Genomic DNA, 24,512 nt, shown 5'->3' with positions numbered 1-24,512 from the left:
AAACAGAACCCAGTGTGACAGGGTAGAAACACAGAGGAGCTCTTCAGAATCAAAATGTTCTTTCAATTTCTTGGTCCCGTTGGCCTCCAAAACCCAGGAGAACCAGCTCTACCCCTGAGCCAAGCTGAGCGTCCAGGCTTCAGGAAATTGCTGGTCTATACCTTCCTTTCTCCGAAGCTTAGCTTTTTTGGGTGGCCCATGGCTTCTGTCAAAATCACGAATCCTTTATTTATTTATTTATTTATTTATTTATGGAGTCTCACTCTGTCCCCCAGGCTGGAGTGCAGTGGCGCGATCTCGGCTCACTGCAACTTCCACCTCCTGGGTTCAAGCGATTCTCCTGCCTCAGCCTCCGGAATACCTGAGACTACAGGCACCCACCAGCATGCCTGGCTAATTTTATATTTTTAGTAGAGTTGGGGTTTCACCATGTTGGCCAGGCTAGTCACAAACTCCTGACCTCAAATGGTTCACCACCTCAGCCTCCCAAAATGCTGGGATCACAGGCATAAGCCACCATGCCTGGCTACAAATCCCTTCCTTGAAATTGTTCTTTGATTCATGCCCACATTCCTGACTTTTTTTTCCTTTTTTTTTTCTTTTTCTTTTTTTTTTTTTAGGCAGAGTCTGTCGTCCAGGGTTTTACTAAGCACTTAGCAATGGACTAGGCACTATCTGTGTGTTATCTCATTTAATCTTTACCACACTGTGAGATAGATAATATTATCCCGAATTTGCAATCAAAATTTATAAAGTAATTTTACCAAGTCCCCACAGCTGGTCAGTGGTGGTGGTGGTGGTGGGGGTCAGGATTTGAATCTAGGCCTGTCTAACCTTATGGTGGGGCAACGGTTATATCTGTGAAAGATGAAGGCCCATCCGAGCAGGGTTTGAAACCCTAGCCTTACTCTCCAACCCACCTGCAGACACCATGAATTAGACCATCACTCTCCTGGGGGAATGGGGGACTAGGAAGGGAGGGGAGAAGTCCAGCCTCACTAGTTCCTCTGTCCTAGACATGGAGGCAAGTCCCACTGCTCCCTTCAGCGAGACCACGTCCCCCGGCCGCGAGAAGCAAGGTGCTTCTGAAGGTGAGTGGGCAGGTGGCCCTGCCTCTCCATCAAGATGGTGACAGGGATTGGTCCTGGGGTCAGGAGAGTGTCTTAGCACCAACAAAGTCCTCAGGGCTTCATGGAGTCCTCAAAGCAGCCCTCTGCACTGGGAATAGGATTATCCCCAATTGAAAGATAAGGAACAGGTGCAAAGAGGTGAAGTGACTTGCCCAAGGTCACAGAGCACACTGGTGACAGAGCTGGGCTTGGATCAGGCCTCCCAGTTCCCTGCTGAGGGACCATTTTGCCACTCCGCTCTGCCTAGAGTCCTCTAGTAACGTGCCAAGGAGGTCAACTCAGTGTCCCCATTTGGGAATGAGCAGAGCTGAGTGAAGCTGTCACTGCCCCCACAAGTAACTTTCCAGAAGATCCCAGGGGCTGCCGGCCAAGGAATCTTGGAGGCCAGCTTTTTACATGCGGACGTAATCTCATCCCACCTCACACCAACTGGAGCAGAAAGAGCTCCGCAGCCTAACGGTTAGCTCCAGTCCCTAGGAGCGTAGCTAAGCCTCTGCCCCTCTCTGGGCCTCTATTCCCCCTGTTGGTCAGTAAGCAGTTGGACAGGGTCATCTTCAGGTCTCAACTCGGTCATTCCATGGCTCTCCAGGTCCCCTGCGCAGCCTGGCCACAAATACTCTTTCTTCCATGAAGGCCTCAGAGAATCTCTTTGGATCCAGGTAGGTGGGATTTCCAATAAAGGTACACTCTCCTGCCGCCCATTTTCCTGGGGTGGTCCCTGGGGTTTTCCCTGACTTGGAAGGCCAAAGGCAGGTTCAGCCTGACATTTAGGCAGGTGTCATAAAAAAGGCACTCCTGCCCAGAGCAATCACTGTCTCCAGGCCTCACCCTACCTCAAATCCCCCACTTTACTTTATCTCCCACACTTCCAAGATATCTTTCCAAATGCAAGTACACATGGGAGGGCTGACAGAAAACTCTTCTGACCACTGGGCTAGACAAGAATATGATAGTAAAAGAGGGTCATGATCCAGGTGTAGCAGCTCACCTCTGTAATCCCAGCATTTTGGGAGGCCGAGGCAGGAGGATCACTTCAGGCCGGGAGTTCGAGACCAGCCTGGGCAACACAGTGTGACCCTGTCTCTACAAAAAATTTAAAAATAGGCCAGTCGCGGTGCTCACCCTGTAATCCCAACACTTTGGGAGGCCAAGATGGCGGATCATAAGGTCAGGAGTTTGAGACCAGCCTGACCAACATGGTGAAACCCTGTCTCTACTAAAAATGCAAAAATTAGCCAGGTGTGGTCGCGCATGCCTGTAATCCCAACTACTCGGGAGGCTGAGGCAGGAGAATTGCTTGAACCTGGGAGGCAGAAGTTGCAGTGAAATGAGATCATGCCACTGTACTCCAGCCTGGGCAACAGAGCAAGACTCCATCTCAACAACAACAACAACAAAAAATTAAAAAATGAGCCAGACATGGGTGCACGCCCGTAGTCCAGGAGACTGAGGTTGAGAGGATTGCTTGAGCCCAGGAGGTTGAGGCTGCAGTGAGCTACGATCGTGTCACTCCAGCCTAGGTGACAGAGTGAGATCCTGTCTTAGAAGCAAAACAGGACAAAAAAAGAGGGTCCTCAGGAGAACATTAACCTCTTCCTAGTCGCAGGTGCTGCTGACTCATTGAGTGACTTGGAGCAGTTGCTTCAAGCCCATCTTTCCAGGCTTCCACTTCCTTAGCTATCAGATAAGGAGGTTGGAGGGAGCCATCTGTTGCATCCCTTCTGACCCTGACTTTCAGGGGCTTCTGGGTGGGCACTGGAGGTTGGGATGCCCAGGGCCACCTGACTTCACCTGCACAGGCTAAATCTCAACAAGTCCAGGCTACTGACGCGAGCAGCCAAGGGCTTCCTGAGCAAGCCACTGATCAAAGCTATGGAGTCGACCTCCGGGAGCCAGAGCTTCGACTACGTACCGCTGGTGAGTGCCCTGACCCCAGGTGTCAGTCTCCCTCGGCTCCACTCAGCAGCAGGGCCTTCCTGTGATCCCCCTGCCCACCTCTCCACTTCCTCAAAGAGAAGAAGGCTTTGGTCTTAGAGCTCAGATCCCCCTGAGTTTTGAAGCTTCCTAGAGCTTCCCACCCAAGTAGTTAGCATGGCAGAAGGAGTTTGCATGAATCTCCCCTGCCCAGAGGCCTAGGGATATTGCTAGAAGCCAGCACCATCATCACGAAAATTCTTTGCAATCTGCTATCTTTGCCTTAAAAATTCGTGGGAATTTTGCATTCTACTCCACGCATCTATGTGTATCTGTTTTTCAATACATAAAAATAAGCTTTGAAATGACTCACAAGTGAGTAAAATTAACATCCCAGGAACATGGACCGTGTTTAGCAACTGGGTCTGCAGACACCCCAGCATGCTGCGGCAGGGTGAGAGGCCCAGGTCTGGAGTGGGCTTCTCTGAATTAAGGAGCAAGGGAGCCTGGCCGTGCCACATCTGGGGCCCCTCAGGACTTGGGAAACAGAGGATGCTCGAAGGAGGGGCACAGTTTGAGCATCACTGCATACCTCTTCCGTCCCTGCATACCAGTGCATAATATTGTGAATTTCCAAATATCCAGGGCGACTGGCCACTAGCATGTTTTCACTCAACAAGTATTTATTGAGTCAGGCCCAGTGCTAGACCCGGGAGAGACAACATTGAACTAGACAAATGTAGTTTCTGCACTCATGGCGCTAAGTGTCTAATAGGATTCAGACAAGGAACCAGGCAATTCTAACCGTTGGGAGTGGCAATGGGAGAGGTCTCGTTTGGTTGCGGAGTATAAGAGGTGGACATCTAGCCCAGGCTTGAGGTAGGGGGAGCAGAACCAAGCATGACTTCTTGGAGAAGGTCAAGGCTAAGCCAAGACTTGCAGGATGAAGAGTTTGGCCAAAGGCCTCCAGAGGAGAGACACAGCTTGAGAGCTGGGGAATGGAGTTGGAGCGGGTAAGAGTCAAACCGGGGTTAGGCGGTGCAGAGCTTTATTGATCGTATTTTGGACTTAGTCTATGAGACACTGAAGTCATTGAACTGAGCCTCCAAAAAGTGTGTGATCTATGCCTCATAGAGATCCCTGTGTATGTAGGACAGATGGATTGGGGGTAGGGAGAGGGGAGGAAAGAGGAGGCAGGAATAACATAAGGAAGCACGTGATGGATTGCAGAGCGATTTAGAAAGTAGACCTGTTGGGACTCGGAAACTGATGGTTACACAGGGAGAAAGAGGAAAGAGAGCTGCTAGGGTTCACTGCATGGCAGGGGACATTTCCGGTGGTCGAGCTGGGCCCACCCACCTAGGACAAGAGGCAAATATGTAGTGAAGATGTTGACTTGGGCTTGGAGAATGATCTGTTTGAAGTGTCTGCAGGATAAAACATAGAGATGCTCAATTGACCTGGGTATCCTGAAAATCCCCCAGGCAGGCAGGGTGGGACAGGCAACATGGATCCAGGCTTTTGCATGGCCTGGGGCTCCCTGGGCTAAAATATTTGAGGCCCACTGAAGGGATTCCCCCGCTCCAACAGGTGTCTCTGCAGCGGGCCTCCGGAGCCTTCCTGCTCAACCAAGCCTTCTGTGAGGCCACGCACATCCCCATGGAGAAGCTCAAGTGGACATCCCCTTTCACCTGCCACCGAGTGTCCCTCACCGCCCGCCCGTCTGAGTCCAAGACCCCGAGTCCCCAGCTGTGCACCAGCTCCCCATCTCGGCACCTGTCCTGTGACAGCTTCTCCCTGGAGCCTCTGACCAAGGGCAAGCTGGACCTGGAGCCGAAGGCAGTGATGGAGCACACTGGGAAGCTGTGGGCCACGGTGGTGGGGCTGGCATGGCTGGAGCACAGCTCGGCCTCCTACTTCACTGAGTGGGAGCTGGTGGCCGCCAAGGCCAACTCATGGCTGGAGCAGCAGGAAGTACCCGAGGGCCGCACGCAGGGCACACTCAAGGCTGCTGCCCGCCAGCTTTTTGTGCTTCTGCGGCACTGGGATGAGAATCTCAAGTTCAATATGCTCTGCTATAACCCGAATTATGTGTAGTTGGGTGAGGGGGAGGCTGGGTGGAGGGAAGGGTGGGGAGGAGAGGGATGGGTAGGGTCATGTCGGCCTGGTTTGGGGAGCTTTTGGAGCTGTAGCCAATACATCAGTTACTAGAAAGAGCCCTGGACTGGCAGCCAGGAGGCCTGAGTTCAATCCCAACTTTGCTACCATCCAGCCATGCAACTTTAGGCCAGTCCCTGCCCCCGCCACAGTTTCCTCATCTAAAATAAGAGGGTGAGATGAGGGAGGTGGAGTGGATCTCAAACGGTTCAGCAGTTCCTTTCTGCCCATGCAGGCAGTCCCAGGCCGACTGCTGCTGGGGCTGGGGAAGGAAGTCGCAGTGGAAGCCTGAGACCTCTCTGGAGGTAGACCACGTGGGCACAGCAATGCCCACTCAAATAAAAGGGCAGATGAGAGGACCCAGTGACCGCAAGTAACCAGGCCTACAGGCTTGCAGAGGCACATAGAGACTAGCCAGTCTGGTGCTTGTAGGACAGGCTCTTGTCTCCAAGGTAACAGCCTAGGACCCCCTAAATCCCACTTAAAAGCCAATTGGAGAACCATCCTTCTCAACGCTTTTCAAATGAGTCGCTCGGGGGCCTTTTGTTTTGGCTAGGAAGCTTCCTTAGTACATGCTAGTATTGACTTACAGATCATTAGTGGCTCCCTCACTAAGAAGAGGTGGTGGCAGGACCAGGAGACACCGTGTGAGTTGACGTGTTAGATTTAAGTGGCAGTCTGTGTGAAAATAGTCCCAAAAGAACAGACGTGGTCACAGAAGTCAACGAAGACACCAGACAACACCTTAATTTACATACTTTTAGAAATTGGGTAAAGCAAACTGCATCACTTGTACTGAGGCAGTAGGGAGGCACCTCCAAGTAGGTCATGCCATGGGATCAGGGTGGCCTCTCGAGCCACGCCACGCTGTGGGAGAGAGGCACCTTTTTGCAACAGAGAGCCATGCTTGGCTGCAGTGCCTTTGGGGATGGCTGCTCTGGCCAGGGGAGACCTGATTTGTTTGGTGAAATGAATGAATTGACACTTTAGGCAGGATCCCCTAGGGGCTTCCTGCCCTCAAGCCCACTGTGTGATGCCCCACTGTGTGGGGACTGGAGTGCTGTGGCCTCAGATACCCTAATGGCTGGCACTGAGCTGCCCAGTCTCCTCTGCCCCACTGACTCCCCTGGAGGTGGGTCTAGACCTCACCAAGGAACCCCACTAGCTTGGGACTTCAGGCTGAATCTATCCACCCTGGAAGCCTCCTCCTTCAAGGCCTTAATCTCTCCTCATTAAATTCCTGTCCCAACCTTGGCGTGAAGCTCCACAGACTTCCCTCTTGGGAAGGCCTTGAGAGCTTAGCTCATCAAACCAACCCATGGGGTCCTGTGGGCTCTGGCGCAAGCCCCAGCCTCAGGAAGACTCGAGGGGTGTGCAGCCTCCAGCAGGGGCTGCAGTCAGGGAGGAGGCTCCAGCAGAACGCCCACCGGGTACAAGGGGAGAAAAGGCAGCCCCAACAGGATACAGTGCCCTGCCCCCCACTCCCCACCCCTCCATCTCACCCTGCTGCTATGCCACAAGTCTCCCAGGAGGGATTCTCACAGCCTTTTTGAATACTTAAGATAAAATCCCATTGCTGCCTCGTGAACTGGCCCTGCTTCAGACTTACCCTCTGGGGAGGAACCCAGGCAGGCAAGCCTGGACACTGTGGCCATCATGACTCCAGGTGGGGCAGGACGCCAATCAGGGTGTTGGCTCAAAGTCAGTGCCACCAAGGCGGGTAAGGGCTTTGGGCTGTCTTGCTCCAGGCTTCCAGGAGATGGGAGCAGAGCTTTGTCATCTCCCTGCACACCCCCCATCCCTTGCCAAAAACACGTATTTAGCTATGCAGGCAGCAGCCTCAGCTTCAGGGTAAGGGTGGCCGGGGGTGGCATCTACTTCCTGGACCACAAGTAATGGAAAAAATGCCAGGTTTTGAGTCGGAACGCCCCGACTCAGGTCTCAGCCTAGTACTAGTTTGGGCAAGCGGTTTCTCCTCCTAGGTGCCCTGGAGCTGGGGCTTTCTCCTGCTCTGACAGTCCCAGACTCTCTGCCTTTGAGATGTTTCCTTCTTCATGACTGTGAATTTGCTTGAGTTCTCTGTGTGACCTTGAGCAAGTGGCGTGTGTGTTCTGGGCCTCTTTCCTTCTCTATGTAACCAGGCAGAAGTGGGCTGTCCAGCACCTCCCCGCCCCACCAGATGAGTCTGATTCTGGGTCTCCAGGCTTCAGCATGGACAGTGGCCAGGGCTGGAAGTGAATTGGTCTCTGCCAGGATAGAACTAGCGCTACAAAACGCCTAGCAGGAGCACAAGAAATCCAGCAAGGTGGCGGGCACGCCACCCACTTCTCAAGGAAAGTTCCTCAGACTCTGCTCCAGCAGAGCTCTGCAACATGTTTGAGGCCCAAGAAAACTGCTGAGGTCTGCAACCCTGGCTCCCCTGCCCAGCCCCAAAGGTGCAGAAGAACAAATCTTCATTGGTTGCGAATAACCCAAGAGCTGTGGGGGCAGGTCTGGACAAGAGACATTTTTAAAGACCTTCAGGGGTATTGAGATGACACGCAGTCTCAAAAACATGCTACCAGGATTGCTAGGCAGAGGACCTAAGGGACACGTTTTAAGGAAAAGATAAGAATCTTTGGTAATTAGTGCATGCATTGAAGCTAACAGAGTTCTAAAGGTTCTGAAGCAGGGAACACATTGCCCCTACAGTCTCATTTACTTTGGGTTAATCTGGTTTAACTTGTTCAACCAGCCCTTGCTTTCTAGGTCATACAAAGGAATATTTATGCCCTGTACTGTCTGAAGAAAGGGCTAATGCCACTGTATGACAAAGCCCAGCCTCCAAGCTGCCCTCAGTGGGAAAAACACTGAACTGAGAGCTGAGGAACCCAAGCATTGGTCCCAACTCCACCACCAGTGTGCTGTGTGACTTCTGGAAAATTACTTGCTTTCTCTGAACCCCTGTTTCATCTTTTTTGGAATGACGGAGGTTCACAAGATCAGCATTTCCAACACTCAGATGAGACACGAATAAGCCACCTATTAGAAGCCGTGCTATGGGCAAATACGTTGGGGAAGCAGTAGGAAGACAAACTTCTTTAGGTTAGGACAACCCGACCCGTTAATATGTCACTATGCGTTGTCAGGCTGCGAGCAGGTGGCCCAGCAGCAGCTCTTCTCAGCCTACTCGGTTGGAAAATGCTGGTCTAGATCTTCCTTAGGGCTCCTGGGGCACTGGCATTCAGAAAGCCTTTACTGGGTGCCTACTGTATGCCAGGCATGGCATACTGGGGTACCACAGTGAACATACGAGGTGCTGTCCCTGTCCTTTTTGGAGCTTGGCAAGAAGCATTTGAAGAATCTCTGTTCCATGAATCATTTTCCCATGCCCTGGTTCTGTAAGTGGGTTTGTCTTCACTGGCCCTTGAATGGTCCTGCCATCTGTGGGTGTGGCCTCACATTAGCACTACCTAGGCACTTGTGCTAATGGCCAGCCCCCTGAGCTTTCAGACACTCTTTTATGGTGTGGTATGGTACAGACGACCACAATAGCTCATGGTATTGCACAGCCAGAGGGGAGTTCCTGCTGGGGGCCTCCTTGTTCAGGTGGAGCAGGGATGACCCTGCAACAGAGTGCCCCGAGGGCCCAACCTCCTGCCACACGCAGATGCAGAACCCGGTCTCTGAGGCCCCCCAGCTCAACACCAACTCCAGATGCCAGGAAAATCGGGCCCCATCCTTTGGCAGACTTACACTGGACTTGTCCATAAGCAGCCCCGGTTTCCAGCCGGCACCCACGTTTCCCCAGCCAGTCCTCTCTCTCTCAGCAAAATGAATGGCCTCCCCTGGCCTTCACTGACCTAGCTGCTACTCACTGCCTCTTGCTGTGGTTGATGAACGGACTAGCTGCTTCCAAGATTAGATCCTGGTGGGCTTTCACCTGCTCTTCAGAGACATGGAAAGCAAGGATTCCTCCTTCTCCCTTCCAGTTGGTTCACCAGGAGCAGCTGTCAAAAAAGGTTTCTGGAAGTTTCCTCTAGATCCTGACTTGCCCTCTGTTAATCCCTACCCTTACTTGAGGGCCACGCTACTGCTCCCCTTCTCTTTTCCTTGGCAGGGACTCCCCATGAAAGGGAAGGAGGAAAGGGGTCTCCCCGGTCCGTGTACAGCCTGCCCCCCATCCTGCGATTGGCCGCCCCATTGACCTGCCTGGCTGGATCCTGCGTGACACCCCAGCACCTGTCATTCAGGGGTCCAAATGCCCAAATGCATGTCTAATTGCACATTATAACATCTCCAAGTGGTCCCTAGATTCAAATGCATTCCATACTTTTAGTGCCCTGGGAAAGGAGAGGGAAGGGTACTGCCACCCCAGGAATGGGGCACGTGCTCATTGCCTTGGCACTTGGAAGATTTTTTTCTCACCAATCTAGCAGAGACTAGAGAAGTCAACAGAAAAAAGATGGACACATTCTTCAGCACTAACATAGCATGCTCTGCAATGCCAGTGTAAAAATAACCGGGGCAGGGGTGTGTGTGGCATTTTGCAGCTGGGTAATCTGATCCGCAGAGATCTGCCCAAGGTCAGAGGCTTGGCAGCAGCTCCTGGCCACACCTACAGCTCCCAACTGTGGACCTCTCTGCCCTGTGTGTCCAGCCCTGCTCCCAGCCCGTTGACTTTAGCCTCTCAACAGCACTGCCTCCCCGGGTTACCCAACGAGGTGGGATTTTTCTCCTGTTCATGCTGCAAATCTCCTTGGCTCAGGGCCAGCTGTCTTGAGCTTACAGCCGCGTCCCAATGCAAAGCGCCTCATCTCAATGCCGCTGACTGTGGTGACACATGTGGTATAGTTTCACTATCTGCCCAGGTGGCTTTGGCTCAAGTGGCATGGCTGGTGCTTGTCCCCGTCAGAGCCTCAAGTGCCTACAACATGCTACCCGTGCCCTCGCCTCCTCACCTGTAATGTCCCCACAGTGCCTGTGACACTTTCTTCTTGGGATACGCATCACCTGCTTGCCTGGTAGCCAGTTACATAGATGTCATGGAAGTCCTGGATGTCAGCCGTCTAATGTCTACTGATACTCAGCAAATCCTACCCTGGGGCTGTGTATATGTCTGTTCTCAAAAGAAATGGCTTCTTTGTACATGGTGGCTACTGTTCTCTTCTAGGCTTTGAGCTGATAAAAATTGTTGAACCTCATAATATGACAAAGTTATCCTTGTGTCTGATATTTTGTTCTCAAAGCCAAGGATACTTGGTTTTCAAACTGGCAGTTCAGTGATCTGTTTGCCTCACTTCACGTGTCACATCTGCCTTTGCTCAGGTTCCCCATAAGGTGACCAATTGTCGCAGTGTGCCGGGGACTGAGGAAGGTTGCCAGGATGTGAGACTTTTGGTTTTAAAAGTGGCATAGTTCCGGTCAACCTGGAACAAGTTGGTCACAGCAGTTCCTCCAAAAGCAGAGCCCGAGACAAGGATTCAGTGCAAACAGTTTATTTGGGTGATTCCAGAAAACACACTTCAGGAAATATGGAAGTGAAATAGGAATGCAAAGAACACCAACAAAGGGAAGGTTATCAAGCAGGTTACTGCTACAAGTGTGGACCCTCTCCCCACTGGTAACTCTGGGAGTCGGAGTAGATGCACACCCCAAAGCTCACAGTGAAGGAACGGGGTGCATGTACACCAGCTCCACTCAGCCCTTGGGGAGGGCCACTCTGGAGGATTGATTCCTTGGTGCTTCTGGTCTAGCACAGGTGCACCAGCTGAGAAGGCTCCTGCAGCCCGCGAGAAAGCCGCCAGGCAAAGAAAGGTAGGCGCGGGCGCTAATAAAAGGAGAACATGATGCAATGTCTACCATGCATTTCCTTCAGCCCTGGCACCTCCCCTGCACAAATGATTGAGACATGCATACAGTATCTTTGCAGATGTTAAAGTTCCAGATATGCTCTCTACTATTCCAAGACCTCTGTAATAATAAATGACCAGGACATATCATTATGGAATAGAGACAGTCTAAATTACAAAGGGTAACCCATATTTTTTTAAGTACATTTGGTTTGAAATTAGGAAGATGAACCATGAAACTGATTTTTTGGGTTTTTTTTAAAGAAAGAGATGCAGGTGCTGGCAGATGTGACTCAGGCCCAAGTGCACTGACCTGAAACATGCCAAGGGGCTGCAGCAAGGCACTGACGGCACCTGCAGCAGTGTCTGTCCTGAGCTGCTTGCCATATTTCAGATTTCTCCCAGAAGCAATTCGTGATCACAAAATATATTTATTTGAAAATCATTACCAGCCACCGTCTTGTCTTGGAACCCACACAGACTGACCCCAAAATCAAACATAAGCCTCATTTAGAAATCCTTTAGCAACTTGCCTTGTTTCCTCAAAATCAATCATCCCTTTTTAGATTTGAGGGAGAACAATGGACTATAATGGGAATTCCCAATAGGCCAGAAGCATTGAGTGGTGTGCTAAGGGCTCCCGACGGGAGAAATTGGAGGAGCCCCCAGGCTGAAGCTGACATGGTAAACAGAGACCCTGTTCACATGCATGGCCCTCCTAGGTGACGTTCAGCTGGATAATGGGCTGTCACTGTGATAGTCAAGCCCTCTCCTTGGCCCTCACCATGGCTCAGGCTGCTGGGGGGACCTGACGTCCCCTTTGTACCTTACTGACTTCTATGAACCTGGCACTGCCTCTCCCTTTGTAAGACACGTGCTTCTTTGTTCTTTTCCTCCACTGTGCATCCTGTAAAGGCCAGGGGTGTGTGTGTGTGTGTGTGTGTGTGTGTGTGTGTGTGTGTGTCCTGCTGGGATGGCAATTAGGGTCTCCTGGTCCCTCGCGGGTGTAGAACACATTGAGGAAAGCAGGTTCTTGGGGCTTCTGGGCTCAAGAACTCTGTAGTAGACAATGAAGTCAGCCTGACAGTTCAGGATTCTGGGCCTCCTGGGTCCTCCATCCCACAGTACCCGACTCCCTCCAAGGCACTGCTTGCCCCCTGCCCCAGGAAACCTGAGCTCCCCTGGGCTCAATTAATCTGTATCCTGGTCTGAAACAGAGAGAAAATGCCACGTTGAGTCCAGCCTAGCTCTGCCAAGCTCTTTTGTTCTGCCATCAAGCAGCAGGTGCCCTCATTTCCATCTGAGCCTCACCTAGAATCTCCCAATTATGAATTCATCCTAGAAGCTTCCAGACCACCCATGCACCAAGTCCAGCAACCCCAGATCCAGGGCCTGGGAGGCGGAAGGGGGCACATGTCCTCTCTGATAAGTGAGACAAGGGTAGTCTGGGATGGCATCTGCTGAGAGGGGTTCCTCTCCTAGCCTGGGGGAAGGAGGGGCGCTGGATACCCAGGATGGTGGCCGTCCCCAGCTCCTGAGCCCTCAGTAAGATCGCAGAGAAAGTTGTTTAAAACATCTTCCTCAGCCATCCCAAACTGAACTAACCACCCCCTGCGCTACTCCCAAGCTCCAAGATCCTCCAGGTTGCACATACAGGCCCTCTCGGGTGCTGACCCAGTCTCCATCTACCCTTCATTCCTGGCTTCAGAATCCGGGGCTCCCCACTGGGTAGGAAACCAGGGATCCTTTGTAGGAATTGCCTTCGCCCTCCAAGCCTGCTGTTCTGATACCGTTCAGCAGAGGGCGCTGTGGGCGTGCACTGCCTTCCAGGCCCAGGCCAGCTCCTACCAAAGACATCTGTGGAAAGAGGAGCGGCAGGGATGAAGGGAGGCTTCAGAAGCTATTCCTGTCCCTTGTCAACAGTCTTTCTTCTCTGCTAAAAATGTGACACTAGCTCACCTGGGGCTGGAAAGGAGAAGGTGACCTCTTGGTCGTTCCCTGCTCGGCCCACTCCTACTCCTCTTCACCTATTGGTACCCCCTCCTCCTCCAAACTCCACGGGAAGCCACTCTCACGAACACTTCCCGGAGTTCCTCTCAGCAGCAGCCTCACAGGGCACACCTTATTGCACGTATGTGTGTCCTGTCTCCCCCATCGGACTGGGAGCTCCAATCATACTTGGAAGTCTCCTCCAGCGCAGGATGCTGTTAGGTGAAAGGCACTTAGAAGAGACCTCCTGACAAAGCAAAACAGGATAGAGACCAGATTCTCAGGCTTCCCCAGACAAGCCATCCAAGTCCTTGCATGTTCACTTTGCCTATGAGGGACATTTCCCAGGGGCACACTCTACTCCTGTCATCCTTCAAAGTTCAATGCAGAGCTCACCTCCTCCAGGAAGCCTTCCCTGACTGGCACCCCCAGGGCAGACTGGACCTCTCCAACCTCTGCTCCCACAACCCTTTGTGCATACTCTAGGTAATGCCTGCTACAAGCACTTCCCAATGGCATTTCAGAGCTGTGGGGCCATGTGTCTCCCTCATCAAACTATGAGCAACTTGAGAGAAGAGACCTGGCCTCAGTCATCTCTAGGCCCTCTGCAAGGTCTGGAACATCCTAGCTGCTCAGTATATGTGTGCTCAAGTGCAAGGTTAAAGTCTGACCCAATCATTCCATCTTTAGTGAAAATCATCCAAAGTTATAACTGGGGAGTCTTAAATGTCAGACAGGATTCCGAGGTCTTTCCATTGATTCCTCTCATTTGCTCCTCACAACTCTACAGATTACCATATTGGTGTTATGAATTAAGGATGCTGAAGTTCAGATACATCAACTAATTTACCCAAGGTCATCCAGCTAGAAACCAATGGGGCAGGATTCAAACCCAGGTCTGACCCTCTCTGGAGTCAAGTCTTTTAAAAGCATTCATGCGTTCATTTGCTCATTCCACCTGTGAATTCACTCTATATCTACTGAGTATCGGGTATTACCAGGCTAGGCTAACACAGCCAAGTAAAGGGAAGACAGGAGAGAATTTGTTACTGAGCTTTTCATTTTCTCCCAAGGTAATGGAAGAACTGCTTTTCCCTGCTCAACTGCTGGGACTGCAAGTTCCCTCTCGTCTTGCCCACCAAGTCCCTCTCCCCATACCATCTCCAGAAGGCAAATGAAGCCCAACTCTTCCTGTCCCTCCCTGAGGAGGCAGCTGGGAATCAGGAGACTCAAGACACAGGAGGAAAATCAATGACACATCTTCCTGCCTTTCCCCAGCTCATCACACACCTGCTCACAGGCCAGCAGGAAAAGCAGCAGACAACTTCTGGCTTGGGGGACCCAGGTCCCAGCTGCTCCGACTGTCGGCATTCCCAAGATGTCAGACCTAAAAAGGGTGCTTAGAAACCTCCAAACACTCACCCCCACCGCCATTTTATGGATGGAGATACCGAGGCCCTGGGAGGGATAGGCCCTGGGACAGAATCACTCAGGTCCCCAAACACCTGCCTTCACTGGGCCGAAAGCTCTCACATTAGAGCTACTCTAGGGTAATACTATGGTTTGAATATCTGTCCCCTTTGAAACACATGTTGCAATTTAATCCCCAATGTGGTAGTATTGAGGGGTGAGGCCTTGAGGAGGTGATTGGATCATGAGCGCTCTGCCTTCACGAATGGATTAATCCATTAAGAGGTTATCATGGGATGGGAACTAGTGACTTTATAAGAAGAGGAAGAGGGCCAGGTGTGGTGGCTCATGCCTGTTATCCCAATACTTTGGGAGGTCAAGGCAGGTGGATCACCTGAGGTCAGGAGTTTGAGACCAGCCTAGTCAACACGGTGAAACCCCACCTCTACTAAAAACACAAGAAATTATCCAGGCATGGTGACAGACGCCTGTAATCCCAGCTACGAGGCTGAGGCAGGAGAATCACTTAAACCCAGGAGGCGGAGGTTGCAGTGAGCCGAGATCATGCCACTATAGTCCATCCTGGGCAACAAGAGCAAAACTCTATCTCAAAAAAAAAAAAAAAAAAAGAAAAAGAAAAAGAAAAAAAAAGGAGAAGACCTGAGCTAGCACATTTGCCATCTGCACACTCAGCCTCCTCACCATGTGATGCCCTGCACCACCTCAGGACACCAGAGTCCCTACCAGCAAGAAGGCTCTCCCCAGATATACCCCCTTAACTTTGGATTTCCCAGCCTCCATAACTGTAAGAAATAAATTCCTTTTCTTTATAAATTACCTAGCTTCAGTTATTCTGTTATATGCAACAGAAAATGGACTAATACAGGTAATGTCTTCAAAAGAGCCACCGTGAAAACGTATGTGTTACACATAGAGGTGAGGGCTAGAGATAAGTGACGGCAGAGGCGCCATGCACACAAACTAGATACTTAGGATGGTGGAGGTGGGGCCCTAGGGCAGCAGGGAACCCTAGATGGAAGGGGAGCAAGATCTGGAAACAGGCTGGAAGAACAGGTGGGGCCCGCAGAAGACAAATCCTGCTGCCCTCTCCAATTGGTAGTAAAACCCAGATCCCTGGATACTGCAATAAGATGGGGGGATGGGCTGTCCACGGCTCCCAGTAATCATTCAGCGAAGGCACAGCTCACTACAGGTGCACAGATTATGTGCCCCTAGGCAAGTCCCTTCGCCTCTCTGGGCCTCAGTTTCCCTGTCTGTTAAAAGAGGGAGGTAAACTGGATAACTCCTAAGGTTCCTTCCAGCTCTGAGGCTGTATGTTAAATATCTTGCTTCCAGACCTGAGAGCATTCAAGGATGAGAGGGTGAAGGAGACTGCCTCCACCCCGCCCTTGCTTGCTGTGAGGTTGTGTCTGCTTTCCTGGAGACATGGACTCTTCCTCAGGCCAAAAAGCCCAGCTTTCAGGTGGCAGAGTCCAGCATGGGTGCACCTGGTCCAGGGATGGAGAAATGAGCTCAGGAACCCAAACAGCCACCTTGAGCCTCCAGTAACCACCAACCAGGCAGAGCATCCAGATTCAGTGCCAGAAGGTCCCACAGCCACCAGGACAACTTCCCTCCAGGCTTTGGGACAGGAAGAAGTTACAACCACCATCAATCAGAAGTTTGGCCTTGGGTAGCAAATCATGCATGAGCTTCTGGGCTGACCTCTCTGGCCAGCCAGCATCTGCCTCTCACTAGCTGGGCAAGTGACTTTACCTCTCAGGGCCTTCGTTTGCCCATCCAGAAAATCACCGTGCCTACCTCACTCATGTTCACACCAAGAAATGTGCTTGGCCCAGTGTGGCTCAGCAGAGGGTCCCAGGAGGCCCCTGCACAGCTGGCTTTGAATCCATCTTTATGGAGTGGGGTGGGAGGGGCAGGGCACAGTTCCCTGGATTTTATTAAGCTGTGATTCCCAGCCCAGAGAACTTTCAGGGTGACACCAGCAAGGCCTAGGAGTTGGCAGACACTACACACAGTACCAATAATAAAATTAAATGAATCAGTGTTCTCAAGTTAGCCCCTTTCCTAACCACAACGACTGCCTAGAGTGGGGCAGTACTAATGCATGGGGCGTGGGTGGTCCCGGCAACAGGGGTGAGGGGTGAGGGCCTCCACCAGGCAGGAGGCAGAAGCCAGCGTGGCAGGCTCCCGCTCCCTTCTGGGTCTTTCCAGCCTCCAGCTGGCTTCTGGCTTTGCTGGACTATATCTTATGTCCCTCTTCATCTGCTTCTCTGTCCCAATAGGTCGCCCACCCCTGGCTTTGTCCCGCCTCTCCACGCTCCTCCAGGGAGGGTCTCTCAGTCTGTTTTCCCCCTGCCCTCACCCCTCCTTCCTCCAACGAGCACCCTCCCCAACCTCCTCCTACAAACCCCGCAAAGCCACAGCTGTCCTTAACCCAAAATCCTGCCAATTATCCTGCCAATTAAACCGCTCCCTCCGGCTCTGGCTGCGGCTGCTGACGTCGGGAGATCCGGGCGAGGCGAGGCCGCCGCCTACGCGGGTGGGACTGGGAGAGGCGACGCCCCCCTCCCCGGGCCCCGCGGCCGTCGGTCAGTCCGCCGGCGGCCACACGAGCCCGCACCAGACCCAAGCGCCACCCGTCGGTCCTCGCTCCCGCCGGGCCTCGCATTCCTGGTCCCCCACCTTCTGCCCAGACCCTGCCCACGCTGCCCGCACCAGCCCTAGGTCCCAAGGTCCCCAACTTGAGCGAAGATCCCGCCTGGGCTCCCCGCATCTTCCCTTGGTCCCACGGTCCCCAACTTGGCGCCAAGACCCCGCCTGGGCTCCCAGCATTGCCCCTCGTGCTCGGGGCCGCCCGCCCCACGCCAAGTCAGCAAATGTAGCCCAGGCTCTGCCTCTCGCGCTGCAGCTCCGCGACCCCCACTCCGAGTTCCCCGCGTCCCAGCGTCCCCCGTGCGCTCCCAGCACCCTCCGCGCCCCGACCGCGCACGCCCCGCGGACGCCGCGCCGCGACCCCGCTGGGTCCCCCGCCCTCCCGGCAGCCTCCGCGCCCTCGGTCCTCGGTTTCCCCGCTCCGAGCGTCGCTGGCTCTGCCTTCACAAAGGCGTCGCCGTGGGAACCGGGAGGGGGCACATTAAGAGCAATTAGCCTGCGCACACTTGGCAGCGATACCTTAATAAATAATAGTCTGAAAGTCATGTAAATAAATATTAGAGCGCATTACGAGGGCAGGAGGCGCGGCACGGGGCCCGCGAGCTGGGGGCGAGACACCGCCGCCGCTGGGGATTGACACGTGCAGGCGGGGACCCGAGATCCCCGCGCCCGGGCGGCCTGCGACCCGCTGCCAGGGGCCCGGCAGTCAGGGGTGGAGGGAGAGGCCCGGGGAAGGAGCCCCAGGGAGACAGAGAAGGCCACAGAAGGAAATAGGGAGAGGGGATGGGGGAGAGAGAGAAGGAGGGAGTTGGGGAAGAGAGAGAGAGATGGAGGGTGTGAGGACGAAGGGTGTGAGGACGCAGCAGGGAAGTAGAAGCAGCAAAATTTGGTCCCCTAGGGCTCTGGGAGATTCCTCCCTTCTCCTGGCCAGGCTTCTTTTCCTTGGCCCGGGCTGTCCTTCTCCTCTGCCTTTCTGAATGCCCCTTCCCAGTCTCCTTTGCTGGTCCCCCCTACATCTCCCCAGCCTCACCGCTGGAGGCACCGGGCTCAGACCTTGAATCTCGTGGCTCCTAGCCTCATTCATTCACTAGATGAGCACAGCCCGCCTAGATGCTTCCCAGTCATCCACGTGTCAAGGGCTCCCACCTGCACACCTCCAGCCAGATCCATCTCCTCTGACCCACAGGCTGACAGGTCCCTTGGACGTGGGACCTCAACTGGCCGGACACTGAACCCCTGCCCTCCCCTCTAGAACCTGTTTCACCCATGCTGTGCCCCAGCTCAGGAAACGGCTCCAGTTTTCCACTTGTGGAGGAAAAACCTTCGTGCCATTCTTGACACCTCTCTCTGACACCTCCTATGTAGCCCCTCAGAGGGTCCTGCCATGTCCACCTTGAAGGTGTTTCCAGATTCCTCCCACTGCCATCTGCTCCGCGTTGCCGCTTAGCCCAAGCCCCACCCTCTCTCACTGGGACTGCGGCTACAGCTCCTCCTCCCTGGGCTCCTGCCCCCCTTAACCTCCACCATCCCTGTGGACAGAGTGGAGGCTATAAAAGTACAAGTCACCCGAGTAGCTCGGACTACAGGCGCGTGCCACGACGCCCGGCTAATTTTTTGTATTTTTAGTAGAGATGAGGTTTCACCATGTTAGCCAGGATGGTCTCGATCTCCTGACCTTGTGATCTGACCGCCTCAGCCTCCCAAAGTCCTGGGATTACAGGCGTGAGCCACTGCGTCCGGCCAAGGCAGGAGAATCGCTTGAACCTGGGAGGCGGAGGTTGCAGTGAGCTGAGATCCCACCACTGTGCTCCAGCCTGGGCGACAGAGTGAGACTCCGATTCAAAGAACAAAAGAAAGAAAGTGCTCACCTCTCTGCTCAGAAGTTTCCTTCAGAGGAAAAGCCAAAGTTTTTAAACTCCCCCACCAGGCTCTACTATCTGCCCTCCAGCCCTTCCTGGCAGCTCCGACCTCCTCACCCACCTCTCTCCCCCTCGCTTCTCTGCTCCAGCCACCAGGACACCCTCCCTGCTCCTCAAATGTGCCAGACCTGCTTGCACCTTCAGGTTTTGGCACTGGCTGGCCCCTTTTCCTGGAACATTCCCCAGCTGTCATCCTAGTTTAGCCTATCTCCTTCCAAGTCTTTGTTCAAATGCCCCATTCTCCATTTGGCCATCCTATTAAAACTGAATTTCTCCTCCAGCCCAAGAAAACCTCCTCCTTGACATTCCGCTTTCTATTCCTTCATAGAACTCAACCGTTTCTAATACCCTGCATCATTTACTGATTTTGTTCATTCTCTCTCTCTCCCAAGTAGACAGTAAGCTCCATGAAAGCACGGATTTTTGCCATTTTTTCCCTTCACTGTTGTATCCCCAGTACTAGAAATAGTGCCAGGAACATAAAAGAGATTCAGTAAATATTTGAAGGAAGAAAAGAAAGTGGATAGGAGGCTGGAGGGAAGGAAGGGGGAAAGGAGGAGAGAAAGAGAGCCCGGAAGGAGGGAATGGCTTGGGCACAGGCAGGGCAGCCTGGGCAACCATCACTGGGAAGGGAGTACTTGGAAGGACCCTGCCTGCTTGGAGCTTGGGGTAGCCCCAGGGCTGGCATTTGTGAGCGATTCCTTCACCAGCCAGTACCCAGGCTGAAGGGGCTCCAGGTTGGGGATCTCAGATGCAGCAGCCCCACCCCAGCCAACACCTCCGCCCCCAAACCCACGGAAGGGAGCACCAGCTCCACCTCAGGCCCCAGCTGGGTGTTGGACGCCAGTGCTAAGGGCGGCACTGCATGGGTAGGCCCCTGGTAACAGCCACAGTAATTACTGGTTGTATGCGATTAGGGGATAATTAGGCTTAATAAGTCCAAAAGTAATTACCACGCAGGCTGCTTGCTGCTTTGGAAAACAGGGGGCCCCAGTGAGTGGGTGCCAGATAATTGAGAAGGGGGAGAGTGGGCATTATGGGCATCGGGGTGCTGGGCCATTTCTCTGGCAGATGCCCGAGTCCTCCCTGCCTCATCCCCACCAGGGGCTTGCTCACCTCCAGTGATGAGGAGCTCACTGTTGCGCAGATAGCTCCTTGCATCACTGGAAGTCTGCGTATACAATTTTGCATACAATTTAGGCTATTACTATTCCTGACAATAGTGTAGCCTCTTCACTTTCTTACTCAACATCTTAGCATGTGAATAAACACAGACCTAAAGTATCGTTCATAAAAGAAGCAAAGTGTATCCTAATAGGTATCACCACGGATAGTCCTATTGACTCACCACAACACCGATGTAGTGCTTCTTCTTAGTGCCACTGAGTTCCTAACTCTTTAGCTGTACTGCTGCTACTTGGGGGCCCCACAGAACCAATCCAATCCACTTTTCCAGAAATGAATCCATGTCTCCTTGAATCTTTCTTTCTTTAGACAGAAGCCAGTGGCTGGACACATTGCACCCTGCCAAGGAAGTCTTGTGGTGCAATGAAAAGGGCGCCCTGATCCTGCTGCCAACTAACCTTATGTCCTTGGGCAAAGTCGCTTGACCCCTTTGGGCCTCCATCTTCTTGTCTGTGCAAAGGGGGCAGGGGCACCCCAGCTTTGCTCCCTCAGGCCAACCCTAAGACCCAAGCAGCCCCAGGTCCATACTGGCCAAGGGCTTCCATGCTAGAGGCTGGGGGAAATTCAGCGACCTTTTCAACCCTGGAATGGTTTCCTTTCTTTCTCACTGGACTGCCCTTTAGAGTTACCTTGGGAAAAGGCCTGAGAAAGAGCAGTGATCAATGCTCTGATCTGAACATACATCCCTGCCCTTCCATGACCTCAAACATCTGCCTTCATCTTCATTCTTAGAACTCAATTTCTACTCCATCAGGGGAGTGGAAGTTTGCAGGGCTCCAAGAGTATCACAATAAGATGTAAATGCTTTCTAAAGTTTGCCATCATCACTTGGGTAGAGATCCATTTGTATGACTGTAATGAGCTACGATGGTTTATAGGATGACACTTTATATCCGTTTTCTTACTTGATCTCTACCTCAATCCTGTTGAGGCATGTGTAGTGCTGTCTGTATTTTACACATTAGGCAACTGAGGCCCAGTAACTGGGAAAGAAAAAAAAAAAAAACTTGTCCAAAGTCAGATGGCTAGCAAAAAGCAGAGCCAGGATTTGAACCCAAGTCCGGTGCCAAATCTTGTGCTTGTAACCACTACCGTATACTTCCTTGTGGCCTGAGAGCTACCTGCTCTAGCATCTGGGACATCAGATAAGAGGATGAGACAGGATGCAACGGTAGAATCCACCCTCCTCCCCAGTATTAGAGCCCAGGGGCCTCATCACAGGCTAATGAAGGTCTCTGGCCCCATCTCGCCAGCATCTTTCTTGGCAGGACGCTCAATGTAACTCTTTCTCCATCAAGGAGTATTTTCCTGAGGATCCCAGGGGGAAAGAGAAGTGCCTGAAAGAACAAATACCACAACAGAAGCTTCTCATCTCTGCCTGGAGCAGTGCAACATGGAGACAGAACACGCGAACATAATTAAGACCATTCTAGCCCTGTAAACCACAAGGCCTGCAGGCCAAAAGAAGGAATGGAGTGAGAATAGCCTCATTTAGCTCCTGTGGACTCCAGAGGACCACAAATATGGATTCACTAGGAATATGCATCCTAAAGTCCCCAGAGTAGGAAAAAACTGCTACTGCCATAAAAATAATAGAACTGTCAACAGGCCATAAAATCTGCTCCATTAATAGGAAAAATATATCATGGAGTTTTCTTTCCTGCAAGAGTATCAAAATTACAATTTTTTTCAGAAAATCAGAAAATAATATCACTGACAAACAATGATCCATGAGAGAGGTGGACCAGGGTTGGGTTACATAAATGCTCCCCAAGGTAGTGTGGTCCCAAAGCACTGACCCCCAGGAGATTTTCAAACATATGGAAGGCAGGTGCCCACTCCAGGGGATTCTGATCCAACAGGTGAGATGCAAGACCTTGAAATCACAGAATTAAGTGGAATCCCCCCTCCACTCCCACAGGAGATTCTGCAGCAGCCCTTCTAGCCCGTGCCAGGGTTGGAGACCACTGCCCAGGTGCCCATCCAGGTTTCAGCACCAGGGACAGGGCACACAAGTCATCTCTCAAAAGTATTAGGCTCAGTCACTCTGCTTATGTGGGGAGCTGTTTTTTAAAAAATACCTTAGCTCTTTTTTTTTTTTTTTTTTTTGGTGGGTGGGAAACTGAAGATATCTCGCCTCCTCCCTCTCTCTGATTGGGAGAAAAGCATGTGCTTTGGGGTGAGCACTGCAGCCCAGGTCCTGAAAGGCATGAAAAGTCAACCAGGGAGGGAGCAGATGAGGAGGGACCGTCCCCCAGCAGCAACAACACAAAGACCTCCTGCCTTTATTTGATAATGAGGAAGAGGAGGGAGATGGAAAGGTCTAGGCTTGGAAATCCAGTGTAATAATATTGAATCTCACCCTAACTGGTTGTGTGGCCTTGGGCAAGCCTTTTCTCCTCTCGGGGCCTGCCCACACACTTCCTGGGCCCTGTGGCTGGGGAGGGTAAAGCTGGCATTTGACCCTACATCTTCCTGATGACTCAGATAATGCTTTCTCGCTCTACCTCACTCAACATGGTCTCCAGTGAATAATCCCAAATCAGCAGTTCTCAAACTGTGATCCACTCAAAAAGTGAGAGTGTCCTCAGAGACAGATTTTGTGCATAAAAGAAGAGATTGGGAGTACTATAGTAAAAAAGAGTTTGAGGATTACTAAGGTAAACAGAGTCATACAGGTCTTTTTGCTGTAGGACTTCCCAACCCTCTAATGTGCTATCATGTTATTTCCAAGATGGCAGCCAAGAAGTATTCAGCGTTTTTCAAACTTCCTTTCATGCAATACTTCTAGGAATCACTAACACTTATAGAGCACTTATTAAGTGCCAGGCACTGTCCTAAGATCTTTCCATTTTAAGGCATTTAATCTTCACAACAACTTATAAAGCATGTGGTATTATTATTATTATTATTATTACCATTTGCAGAGAGGGAAACTGAGGTACAGAAGGACTTAAGCCCTTGCCCGATGTCACATAACTATCGTGCTGCAGAGCAAGGATTTAAACCCAGGCAGATGGGCTTGAGTCTGTGCTTTTAACTGTATCACGGAACCACCTCTCCCAACTTAAAGGCCTGGAGTTTATTAAGTCACAGTTTGGGAAATGCTATTGTACAGGCATGTCTACTTAATTTTGGAAATTTTCAACAATAGATTTTTAAAACTTTTTCTTTGATTTTGGCTGATGTTTAGATACCCTGAGCAAATGGTGGCAGGCCCAGATGATGGCAGGGAGGTGGGGGGGCCAGTGTGGTTTGTTTTATTTGCTTGTTTATTTATACTTGAGATTGGCTTTTCTCTACGTGAGGCAAAGAAGCTAGATTTCTTTTCATTGATATGCAGTAATTTACATATTTCTGGGGTACATGTGATATTTTGATTCATGCATACAATATGCAGTGATCAGATCAGGCTGACTGGGATGCATTTCTAATGCCCTGGTTGGGGACAGGAAAAAGGAGGGAAGAGGGCATAGCTGCAGGAAGGAGAGAAGAAGAGAGGAAGTAAAAGAGAAGACAAGAGGGACAGAGAAGGAAGAATCATGGCAAGAGAGGAAGAAGAAAAGGCCCAGAGGATGAAGAAAGGTGAGAGACTGGGCTAGGGAGAAGGGAAGTAGAGAAAGAGAGAAAAGACAAGAGAACAGGAAAAGGGCTGAGGAAAGAGGCAAATGAAGACTATCCCAGCCTCAGCTTCAGTACTCTGGGGCCTTCTCTCCTGTCCCCTGTTCTCTGCTCTCCCAGCCAAGAGCAGCTGCAAGGAGAGGAGGTGAGGTGTCCCCTGTCAGGGCAGAGGCTCTGCAGGCTCCTGGGGGGACAGGTTTGGGGGTTGGTCCTGCCTGCGAGCCCAGGACTGTGTCTTGAGAGTCCTTCCCATTGCCTGCATCCCATTCTGGCCCAGCCTCCTCTCCAGTCACTTTTCTGTGCTGTTTCCCCAGAACAAATCAGCACCTGTCACCAGCCACCAGGAGCCTCCGCTCTCTTGTTCTCCCCCTGGAACTTCAAAAAGGCTTGACACGGTTTCTCTGCAGTGGTTCCTCCCCTCTTAGGTGGCTCAGTCTGCTCCGGGACTCAGCCGTGCTTCTCATCTTCCAGTCTTAAAAAAAAAAAAAAAAAGTGAAACATGGATCCTGCTTCTCTTTGCACAGGGAACATCAGCACCAAATTGGAGCACTGTTGGTGACAGTCCATGCTCTGGGCTCAGCCCTGAGGCTTCCTTGAGGGCATCAGGGTGATGTCACTGCACTGGCATGAGCTTAGTGGACTCCAGCCCCATTCCAGTCAGCACCCCCATCCCAGCCTCA

The 24,512-nt window shown here is 52.0% G+C and overlaps 1 protein-coding gene and 1 long non-coding RNA gene across 8 annotated transcripts in view; one reads left to right on the top strand and one right to left on the bottom strand.

Annotated features, from left to right (window-relative positions):
* Nucleotides 1–10,382, top strand: part of LOC105483092 (von Willebrand factor A domain containing 5B1) — a 68,490-nt gene extending 58,108 nt beyond the window's left edge. For 2 of the 4 annotated variants that reach the window (XM_071099268.1, XM_011743723.2), the window contains exons 19-22: nucleotides 1,017–1,091; nucleotides 1,720–1,789; nucleotides 2,930–3,047; nucleotides 4,635–10,382. In XM_071099268.1, coding sequence (XP_070955369.1) covers nucleotides 1,017–1,091; nucleotides 1,720–1,789; nucleotides 2,930–3,047; nucleotides 4,635–5,141 — 770 coding nt within the window. In that variant the 3' untranslated portion in view covers nucleotides 5,142–10,382. The remainder of the gene's footprint in view (nucleotides 1–1,016; nucleotides 1,092–1,719; nucleotides 1,790–2,929; nucleotides 3,048–4,634) is intronic. The other 2 variants (XM_011743722.3, XM_071099267.1) reach the window with 2 other exon arrangements.
* Nucleotides 10,383–17,507: 7,125 nt separating this feature from the next.
* Nucleotides 17,508–24,512, bottom strand: part of LOC105483091 (uncharacterized) — a 75,085-nt gene continuing 68,080 nt past the window's right edge. For all 4 annotated transcript variants that reach the window (XR_011625224.1, XR_011625225.1, XR_011625227.1 and 1 more), the window contains one exon: nucleotides 17,508–24,304. This is a non-coding gene — a long non-coding RNA (uncharacterized lncRNA). The remainder of the gene's footprint in view (nucleotides 24,305–24,512) is intronic.

The sequence above is a fragment of the Macaca nemestrina genome, chromosome 1 (assembly GCF_043159975.1).
Source record: "Macaca nemestrina isolate mMacNem1 chromosome 1, mMacNem.hap1, whole genome shotgun sequence".
Lineage (NCBI taxonomy): Eukaryota > Metazoa > Chordata > Mammalia > Primates > Cercopithecidae > Macaca > Macaca nemestrina.
The sequence above is the reverse complement of the archived record's forward strand: the minus strand, read 5'-3'. Positions and strand labels throughout refer to the sequence as shown.